This window comes from Otolemur garnettii, unplaced genomic scaffold, assembly GCF_000181295.1.
Source record: "Otolemur garnettii isolate 467f Iridium unplaced genomic scaffold, OtoGar3 scaffold00142, whole genome shotgun sequence".
Taxonomy (NCBI): Eukaryota; Metazoa; Chordata; class Mammalia; order Primates; family Galagidae; genus Otolemur; species Otolemur garnettii.
Genome location: NW_003852537.1, coordinates 1,825,528 through 1,836,480, shown reverse-complemented (window position 1 = coordinate 1,836,480; position 10,953 = coordinate 1,825,528). Strand labels below are relative to the sequence as shown.

General features: G+C 43.6%; 1 protein-coding gene across 1 annotated transcript in view; it reads left to right on the top strand.

Moving 5' to 3' along the window:
• Positions 1-10,953, top strand: part of LOC100954756 (myosin-16) — a 58,971-nt gene that overhangs the window by 42,908 nt on the left and 5,110 nt on the right. The window contains exons 31-37 of the mRNA XM_003798886.1: positions 993-1,120; positions 1,789-1,985; positions 3,164-3,296; positions 4,360-4,576; positions 7,362-7,498; positions 7,591-7,694; positions 9,800-9,992. Of these exons, the coding sequence (XP_003798934.1) occupies positions 993-1,120; positions 1,789-1,985; positions 3,164-3,296; positions 4,360-4,576; positions 7,362-7,498; positions 7,591-7,694; positions 9,800-9,992 (1,109 nt within the window). The remainder of the gene's footprint in view (positions 1-992; positions 1,121-1,788; positions 1,986-3,163; positions 3,297-4,359; positions 4,577-7,361; positions 7,499-7,590; positions 7,695-9,799; positions 9,993-10,953) is intronic.

The following is a 10,953-nucleotide window of genomic DNA, read 5'->3' as shown; positions in this document are numbered from 1 at the left end:
AGGCAGGAGACTCGCTTGAGCCCAGGAGTTGGAGGTTGCTGTGAGTGTGATGCCATGGCACTCTACCCAGGGGGATAGCTTGAGGCTCCGTCTAAAAAAAAAAAAAAAATAAGGGAACCAAAAAAATGGTAAAGCTCTCTTCAAGGAGCACTGGAAAAGCAGAGATTTATATAGTTAGCTGGGAAATAAATGTTATCGACTAGGTTAGACCCCAGACTGGTTAATGTCCTCACGCATAAAAATACTGTAACCTCTGGGTTTAGTTTAGTATTTTCCCCCCTACCAGAAGAAATCCTTTGCATCTCAATGACAAAGATGATCAGTAACTTATCAATATATAAGTTAACACCTAACTTTGCAGAGGCTCTAATCAGGGGTAAATAGTAAGTCACACAGAGATTTATTCTGTTACAGAACTAAATACTCTGTGGGTGGTCCTGTTAGACCACACTCCAGTGTGACATCAAGAGAACTTAACTTGTAGCTATCCTTAGGACTAGTTTCTCACATTCTGAATACTTTTTAAAAATCAATACCTTCATTTGATGGTTAGGAAAAGTGAAGGTAAGTGAGATGAACTGACTTAGAGAGTAGAACCAAAAACCCTGGCTCTTCCTTTTTGGTTCATGGACATTCCTGGCCTCGGCTCCAGAAGTCATTCCATTGATGACAGGACTATAGGTTCTGGGATAGTGACAAATACATTTTACAATGTAAACACTCTCTGCTCCTTTGTATCTCTGTTTTCTCCAAATTGCTTTGCTGTATCTCATGACAGTTGGGATCTGAAGCCCCTAATTCCATGCAAGTCACCTAGATGTTGGCAACCTCTGGGCTCATTTTCTTTGGGTGGCTGGCATGGTTGTTCACTGTGCTCCCTGTTCCTGCTCAGTTGGCCAAGCTGCCATATTGATTAGGTACTTTAGAAGCAACATCCTAGCTAGGGAACCAGTTCTTCATCCAATATATTTCTTCTATCCCTTTTCACCCAGCTGAAAATAGTGAACTGAGTCGGGAATATGAAGAATCCCAGAGCCGACTCAATCAACTGCTACGTATAAAGACGTCTCTGACATCACAAACAGATGACTACAAGAGGCAGCTGGATGAAGAGTCCAAGGTTGGTTTGGTGGTGGTGGTTGGGGGTTGAAGACAGAGTTGCCTTCTTAAAGGTTATAGGTTATAGAGATGTAGAAGGAACAGGTATAGCAAGTAAAAATGTTAACTACAAAACTGTAGTAAGGCTGGGCATGATGGCTCACACCTGTAATCCTAGCATTCTGGGAGGCCAAGGCAGGAGGATTCCTTGAGCTCAGGAGTTCAAGACCAGACTCAGCAAGAACGAAACTCTGTCTCTACTAACAACAGAAAAATTAGCCTGGCATGTTGGCAGGTGCCTGTAGTCCCAGCTACTAGAGAGGCTAAGGCAAGAGGATTGCTTGAACCAAGGAATTTGATGTTGCTGTGAGCTAGGCTGACAGCTGCCCACTCTAGCCTGGGCAACAGGGTGAGACTCTATATGTAAAAAAAAAAAAAATACAACCAAAATACGCTGTAGTATGAAATGTGATGACTAGATGAAATCAGTTATCCTTGTGGACAATAATAGGATGAAAATAAGGAAAATGAAACCCTGATGCTTTAGATTGTAGAATCATGTCTTTTTCCTTTGTCACCTTTGCACCAATGTTGCACCTTTGTCATTGTTGCACCAATGTTATGTGTATCTAAGCGATGGCCCTGGGCTATAGAAAGCCCTGAGGGCCACTGACAGTCTGGTCCCCACAGTCTCGCAGTGCAGCTGTGGTGAGCCTGGCCAACACCAAGCATGACCTGGACCTGCTAAAGGAGCAGCTGGAGGAGGAGCAGGGGGGCAAGTCGGAGCTGCAGCGCCTTGTGTCCAAGCTCAACACTGAAGTGACCAGCTGGAGGACCAAGTATGAGACTGATGCCATCCAGAGGACTGAGGAACTGGAGGAGACCAAGTGAGTGTCCCCCTCAGGCTGGGCAGTGAGCACTGCTGAGGCCAAGACCAGGACCAAGGGAAGGAGTTTCATGGGCTTCTGTAAGAGGAGCACTGGGTTTCTGGGCAAAGTGGCCCACTCGGTGCCTACAGCAGAAATTTTCTGCACCTAACACCAACTTCAGAGTCCCACATTTCAGGACTGGCTACCTACACTCAGGTTTCCTGCAGGGACATCAGGAGCCAGAGCTCAGTTCTAGGCTGGACTTCTCTGACTCTGACGTGCTCAAAAGGCTTCTGTTGAAATGAGGTATCCCTGCTCATTCCGTTTGATCCCACCTTGATCAGTGGACCCAGGGAGATGCTGGCAAAGGTCTCTGGGAGGCCAGTTCACCAGCACTGCAGCAAATGCCCTCATCCTTTGAGTTTTCTTCCTCTTTCAAAAACTATAGAAGCTGACAGGAAAGTTCTGTGGTTGAGACTCAGTCTTCTCATTGGTCCTTTCTATTTACTGGAATTCCTGGTGATATGATAGTAAGGCACAGTGACATCCAGCTGATGTAAAACTTTCATCTCAAGCTCTTTCTTACCCTGAGTCTAAATCTGCCTTCCTGTAACCTCCACCTCCTGCCCTCTGGTCTTATTCTACTGAGGCTAGGGGCTGCCTGTTCACACTCCAAGGCTCTTATTCCTAGGCTAAACCTAAATCTCAATCCCTAACCTCATCTCTGCCAGAAATCCTCTTCCTGACACCCGCAGGGACCCCAGGGCCTTGGCTCCTGGGTCCCCTTCTCAGAGAGTCCCCTGAGATCCTCAGGTGAAATTGCAGTCACCCCCTCCCACCTGCACTGCCCACCCTGCTTCCCTGATTTTCCTCCTTGAAGCATTTATGAGGTTCTATATGCACATACTGTCTGCCTCCCCCACTTCTGAACAAACATTTCACAAGGGCAGGTATCTTAGTCTGTTCTCTTCACTGCTATATCGTTAACACCTGGAGCAGCACCTGGCCCAGAGAAGAAATCATAAGTATTTGTTGAATGAATGAATGAGAGGACAGACAAAGGTGTGGCTCTCTCCTGAACATTCTGCATCTTTTCCAACACTGACACCAGAGTTTAGTGCCAGGCTCTCCACCCTCTGACAAGGGTGGTGGGGCTCCTACATTTCTCTAATGGCCCCTCTGGATGTGTTCTACAGGAGGAAGTTGGCCGCTAGGCTCCAGGAAGCAGAGGAGGCAGCTGAAGCTGCCCAGGCCCGGGCTGCCTCCCTTGAGAAGAATAAACAGAGGCTCCAGGCAGAAGTTGAGGACCTCACCATCGACTTGGAGAAGGTCAGAGGGTCAAATGCTCAAAAGCAGCCTATTTGCTGGGCAGAGAGCCCATAGCAGAGCTAGTGGGAGAATGTCACACATCTGGGGTCATCAGGAAGAAACTAGTGGCCTGAGAGGGTGGAGCATAGGGCTTATCTTCAGGAGCACACTGGACACCAGCTTGAGCATGTTTGTAAACTTTACTGAGATCTTAACACTCAACAAGCCACTATTTAATTAGGTCCATGAGAAACGCAAATTTGTTCCCAGGAAGTTGTGCGATGTGTCTTCCCTGTTTCTCTCTTTTTTATACAAACCATGTCCCACACACTTTGTGTGGCTAAATATTCCTGTTTGCATCCCTGGTTCAAACTGATTTGCCACTCTCCAGCCAAATCAAATATGATTCCTCCTGGCATACAATTACCTAGTCAAGAACCATGATTCTTAGGGGCTACAAGGGGCCACAGGCCATGGAATCTAAGAATGTGACTGCATCAAGGGGCCACATAGGCAGGAGGCCACGTCCATGTAAGAGACTTCAGGAAAAAGGCCCTGAACTCAAAAAAGGTTTTGGTCCTCCTCATATTGAGAAATTAATCAAAAACTTTACAAAATCTAATATAGCTCAATTTCAAATACATAGTTGTTGGGAAGTTATGAGAAAATCAAAGGTCTATGGAAAAAGAAGTCTAATAATAATCAGTTTGGGGTTGGACAATGATGTGCCACTTATAGCATTATGCCACAGAGAAATATATTATAGGGAGTCAGGTCAGACACCATATATCTGGGAAGGCTGCCATGGCCCAAACTCCTCATTTTATACTCAAGAATATTCTAGCCTGGGAAAATAAGGAGGAGTGTCTAGGGTCACACATCAGAAGTTTGAGAACTGGAATAGGCTCTTTGCAGACTCTGTTCTGTGCTTATGCTTTAAGTTTGAATTATATTCTAATTCCCAATAAGACTGTGGTCCTGAAGTTTACTGGGGAAAGGGACGGAAGGGAGGTTGGTGGGGGCAGAAGGAGGGGAAAGGAGCGGAGAAGTTAGACTTCCAGAAACCATGTCTACCTTGCCCCAGGCCAATGCTGCTGCCGCTGCCCTAGACAAAAAGCAGCGCGTCTTTGACAAGATGCTAGCGGAATGGCAGCAGAAGTGTGAGGAGCTGCAGGTGGAAGTGGACAGCTCACAGAAGGAGTGCCGCATGTATATGACAGAGAGCTTCAAGATTAAGACCGCCTATGAGGAGGTCCTGGAGCACCTTGAATCAGCGAAGAAGGAGAATAAGACCCTGCAGGGTGAGTGTGAGGGCAGGCAGGTGGAATGAGCCTGCAGAGATGGGGACACAGCTCAAGTCCCTGCCTCCTGAGCACCTGTCCATGGTGGGCACTCAGTAATTTGTTTGTTGATTCCCTAGCCAGCACTTTCCAGAAGCACTTAGATGCCCAGCAATGTAACTTTACATGAGTTAGGTAAGTCTTCTGTGCCTGTTTCCTCATCTGTAAAATAAGGAAATAATTCTACTTTCCTATTGAGGTTGTCAAGATGATGAAATAAGATAAAATGAGTGGCATCTTCATTCAGTAAAGTGCTGGCACAAATAAAGGCTCAATAGATTTTATGTACTGAGTCCTTACAGGCAGCATATATAAGCAATATACATATACAAGATGCTCCTTGACTTACAGTGAAGTTACATCCTGATAAACTCCTCTTAAGTTGAAAATATCATAAGTCAAACATGCATTTAATACACCCAACCCACCAAACATCATAGCTTAGCCCAGCCTGCCTTAAAACATGCTCAGAACACTTACACTAGCCTGTTGGACAAAATCATGCAACACAAAGCCTATTTTTTTTTTTGAGACAGGGCCTCAAACTGTCCTTTCGATAGAGTGCTGTGGCATCACAGCTCACAGCAACCTCCAACTCCTAGGTGCAAGCAAGTCTCTTGCCTCAGCCTCCCAAGTAGTTGGGATCACAGGTGCCCACCACAATGCCCAGCTATTTTTTTTTGGTTGCACCGTCATTATTGTTTGGCGGGCCGGACTGGATTCGAACCTGCCACCTTAGTGTATGTGGCTGGTGCCTTAGCCACTTGAGCCACAGGCACCAAGCCCACACAGCCTATTTTATAATAGTGTTTAATATCTCATGTAATTTGGCTAGGCACCCATAGCTCAATGGTTAGGGCACCGGCCACATGCATCAGGACTGGTGGGTTCAAACCTGGCCAGGCCTGCTAAAACAAACAAACAAAAAATAGCCAGGTGTTGTGGCAGGCGCCTGTAGTCCCAGCTACTAGGAAGGCTGAGGCAAGAGAATCACTTGAGCCCAAGAGTTTGAAGTTGCTGTGAGTTGTGACGCCACTGCATTCTACCAAGGGTGACAAAATAAGACTCTATCCCCGCCCCAGAAAGAAATATACAGATGATCCCTGACTTATGATGGTTCAATTTAGGATTTTTAAACTTCATAATTGTGCAAAACACCATATGCATTTAGTAGAAAATGAACTTTGGATATCCATACAACCATTCTGTTTTTCACTTTCAGCATAGTATTCAATAAATTACATGATATATATATATTTTTTTTAAATTGAGACAAAGTCTTATTTTGTCATCCTCAGTAGAGTACTGTAGCATCATAGCTCACAGCAACCTCAAACTCTTGGGCTCAAGCAATTCTCTTGTCTCAGCCTCCTGAGTAGCTGGGACCATAGGCATCTACCACAACACCCGGCTATTTTTTAGAGACAGGATCTCGCTCCTGCTCAGGCTGGTCTCAAACTCCTGAGCTCAGGTGATCCACCCACCTCGGTCTCCCAAGTGCTGGGATGACAGGCATGGGCCACCGCACCTGGCCTATATATTTCTTAAATATAGGACTCTTAGGATGGAATTTCATTCTGTTGGATATTGCTTAGAAAATGTTACTATCTCTGGGGTGGCACCTATGGCTCAAAAGGGTAGGGTGCTGGCCCCATATGCCAGAGGTGGCGGGTTCAAACCCATCCCTGGCCAAAAAGAAAAAAAAATGTTACCATCTCTTGAAGATAATTTTGCTATACATAGATTTGACTGCATTATTTATTTCTGTGGTAGGTAGGCACACATTTCTAATCACAAGTAGTTATGTAAGAGATGTCACTGTTTTTATTTTTAAAAACTGTTTTGGGGCCTCCATTCTGCTAAGCAGCAGAAATGAAATCTCAGGTGAGACAGGGTTTTCTCAGTCAGTTCTGGGTTACCCCACCCTGCCTCCTCCCTAGGATTATATCTATGTTCCAGAGTATAGAAACAGATAGCCTAGTAGTCCCCAAATTTGCCCCAGGTCCTCTGAGTCCCTCCCAGGGGAGTTGTCTGCTTAGAGGAGACACTCTTGAGAACCAAGACTTTGAGTTGTGAGGGTTTTGCTTTCTTAATTTCAAAAGTGAAGGAATTGAGCATAAAGTAAATACATACACAAGTTAAAAATTAGGGAAGAACATCTGAACAAAGTAAAGTTTTCCATGTCTAGGAGATGAAGGAAAACAGGAGGGGGCAATGATCATGCACTGGTGACGGTCACTGCCAAAGGGCCTGGGTCCCCCCAGCTCCAGTGCAAATAAGAAAACTCCCAGATAACCAAAGGATTAAAAGCAGAGGAAAATATATCTCACCTGGCAGGTAAAACCCAGGTGAGAGCAAGCCTTGTGAAGTAGCCCCAGCCTAGTAGGGAGCCATAAGAAGAATGGCTGAAACAGCCACCACATCCAGGCATGGGTGATGGGGGATATGTGAGCCATGAGTGTGCCAGTAATGCCAGCACTGACAGCAACAACTGAGACCTGGATGATGTCCTCTACTCCCCTTCAAAAGCCACCTGGAACTTGTAAGAGTTTGAGTCCAATATTCTCCAGTGTTCCAGCCCTGATATTCCCTGAGTCAACCTGTGGAGTACAATGCTTCCCCTTTTATCTACTGAGGCTAAGAGGGCCTGCTTCTTACCTCAGTGAGGAATGACAAAGCCACAGGCCATGACCTTGGAATGCTAGCATCCTCATGTGCCTTATTAACATGCATATTCCTATCTCAGAGGAGATCAAGGATCTCATTGATCAGCTGGGAGAGGGAGGACGGAGTGTGCATGAGCTGCAGAAGTTGAAGAAAAAACTAGAGATTGAAAAGGAAGAACTCCAGGTGGCCTTGGAAGAAGCTGAATCTTCCCTGGAGGTAACCATGTGGCTGTCACTTGTGGCCTGGATCCTTGTCCAGGGACTGCACACATTCTTGGCAAGAAAGACTGATGTTTATATTCTTGGTAGGTTGAAGAGAGCAAGGTGATCCGAATTCAGTTGGAATTGGCTCAGGTCAAAGCTGACATCGACCGGAGAATCCACGAGAAAGAAGAGGAATTTGAAGCTACAAGGTATGGAGCTGATAGATTGAGAGGCTGAGTTTTAGGGAGTATGATGGTCTAGAGCCCAGAAACCCAATTGTCAGCCACTTACTAGTCACATGACCTTGGGCAATTCACACAAACCTCTCTGGACCTCAGTTTCCTCATCTATTAAGTGGAAATAATGGTAGTACTTTACAATGATGCCGTGCTTTCTGTTTTACAAACACTTAAATACATAGTATTTTTGCCATGATGGCTAATGATGCTGAAAATCTTTTTGGTTTTTTCTTTTAGGGGGGCAGTTTTTGGCCAGGGCTGGGTTTGAACCCACCACCTCCAGCATATGGGGCCAGCTCCCTACCCCTTAGAGCCACCGGCAATGCCCAGATGCTGAAAATCTTTTAGGTGACTGCTAGCCATTTGTTTGTCTTCTTTGGAGAAATATTGATTCATTGTCCATTTTAAAAATTGGGTTGTCCTTTTATAGTTATGAGAGTTCTTCACATATTCTGGATACTATACCCTTATTATATATGATTTGCAAATACTTTCTTCTGTTCTATGGGTTGTCTTTCACTTTCTTAAAGGTGTCCTTTGAAGCTCAGAAGTTTTTCATTTTGAAAAAGTATAATTTGTCTATTTTTTTCTTTAGTCATTTGTGCTTGTTATAACTAAAGACCTATTACCTAATCCAGTCACAAAAACTTATGTTTATACTTCCTTCTAAGATTTTTATAGTTCTAGTTCTTACAGTTAGGTCTTTGATCCATTTTGAGTTAATTTTTATATACAGTGTGGGGTAAGGGTCCAACTTAACTTTCTTTGCATGTGGATATTCAGTTGTTCTAGTACATTGTTTCTCAGCCTTTTGGATATGATCAAGTGTAGTTGTCCTATCACTATTTTTTAAAAATACTTTTCTCCCCCATTGAATGGTCCTGGTATCCTTATTGAAAATAAGTTCATCACAAATGTGAGAGCTTATTTCTTTATTCTCAATTCTATTTCATTAATGTATATTTCTACCTTTATGCCACAACCATACTGTCTTTATTACTGTAGTTTTGTAATAAGCCTTGAAATTAGAAAGTGTGAGTCCCACAACTTTGTTATTTTTCAAGACTGTCTTGGTCATTCTGGGTTCCTTGCATTTACACATAAATTTTAAGATCAGTCTGTGAATTTCTACAAAGAATTAGCTGAAATTTTAATAGGGATTGGGTTTAATCTGTAGCTCAATCTGGGGATTATTGCCACTTTAAAATATTAAGACTTCTGATCCATTAATGTATTTATTTATGTCTGTATTTCTATTTATTTAAATTGTCTTTAATTGTTTTCAACAATGTTTTGTAGTTTCTGTTTATCCCCTAAATCAAAGTGAATCACTATTTTATTCATTTCGGGGAATTATATCTTCTCCTGTATCTAGAAATTGAACACATTTCAAGGTGCTGCAAATCCAGCAATGTACCTGCATGTGGTAGGCATTCAGGGGTGGAGCTGAGATGAACATGGTATGGAGGTACAGAATTCTGAAAAGCATGACAGGATCTTTACATGCCAACCATTGATTTGCCTTGTTTCAACAAGCGTTTATGAAACATCTCAATTACCTCCTTGGTCTTCTTCTATAAAAGGAGATTAATACATCTTACATGAGATCTTATGGAAATATTTATTGTGTTGATTATAATATAGTTATATATTAAATGTAACCAATTAATAACTGTTGTTTTGAAGAGAGATACAAACTGACTCGTATGGCTTAAGCTCATTCTATAATGGAAAAACCTCGGACTTTAGCATCTGGATTTGAATTATGACTCTACTGTAGGCCAAATGGGTGGGCTTTGGCATGTTTTCAGCAACTCAGAGCCTCAGTTTCCTCCCAGGGCTGATTAGCATGTTAAGTGAATTGAAATTACATAAGACATGTGGTAAACATTCAGTAAGTATGACCTTCCTTTTCTTTCTTCTAAGCATGAGACTCTCCCACTTAAGTATTGAATTTCATAACATGATGACTATATCCCCTGTACTGATACTGAGAGACCTCTTATCTGGGGATGTTTAACACAGACTGAACAGCAGGCCCAGTATACTAAGGTCTCCTCTGCTTGGCCTTATAGGAAGAACCACCAGCGGGCAATTGAGTCATTGCAGGCCAGCTTGGAGGCAGAGGCCAAGGGCCGGGCGGAGGCACTACGTCTCAAGAAGAAGATGGAGACAGACCTGAATGAGATGGAAATTCAGCTGGACCATGCCAACAAGAATAACAGTGAACTTGTGAAGACACTGAAAAGGCTGCAACAGCAAATCAAGGTATCTGGGAAGAGGAGAAACTAATTGCAAAGCAAGCTATCATCAGGCAAGCCTGCAGGCTTATAAGGAGCTAACTTCACGCATGTCCTCAGCAAGGGTAAAGGCATTTGAGTAAAAATGTAGGGTGGCTGGCATTCTAGGGAGAAGGAGACATGGGGACTCTATAAACAGGGAACTCTAATCACCAAAGTCCATATCTGAGACAACTGGAAAGATAGAAGAAAGAATGGAAACCTAAGGTTGGGCCTGCCTTAATTGTTAAAATAATGTTTTGAGCCAGTGGCTCATGCCTATAATCCTAGCATTCTGGCAGGCTAAGGTGGGTGGATCGCTTGAGCTCAGGAGTTGGAGACCAGCCTGAGCAAGAGTGAGACCCAGTATCTACTAAAAATAGTAAAAATAGGAGGGCATTGTAGCAGGTGCCTGAAGTCCTAGCTACTCGGGAAGCTGAGGCCAGAGGATTGCTTGAGCCCAGGTATTTGAGGTTGCTGTGAGCTATGACACCATAGCACTCTAACCTAGATAACAGATTCAGACTATGTCTCAAAAAGAAATCATTTTTTGACTTATAAACTATTTCTGACATAGAAAAATATAAAACACAAATACTCATATATCTACCACTTGCCTTAAAAATTAAACACAAGTCCCCTTTATCCCCCTCCATCATTAGGCTAGTTTTTAAAGCACACACACATTGCACCTATACATTCAATACATGTTCACTGGGACCTGTCCTAACCAGGCAGGTGCTAAAGATACAAAAGGGGACAAGACAGAAACATCCCAATGGGTAGAAAATAAGCAACAAATAAATAAACCTGTAGTATTAAAAATGATAAGTGCTATGGAGAAATAAGAGAGCAAAAGAAGGAAGCTGGGCTCGGCGCCTATAGCTCAACCGGCTAAGGCGCCAGCCACGTACACCTAAGGTGGTGGGTTTGAATCCCCAGCCCGGACC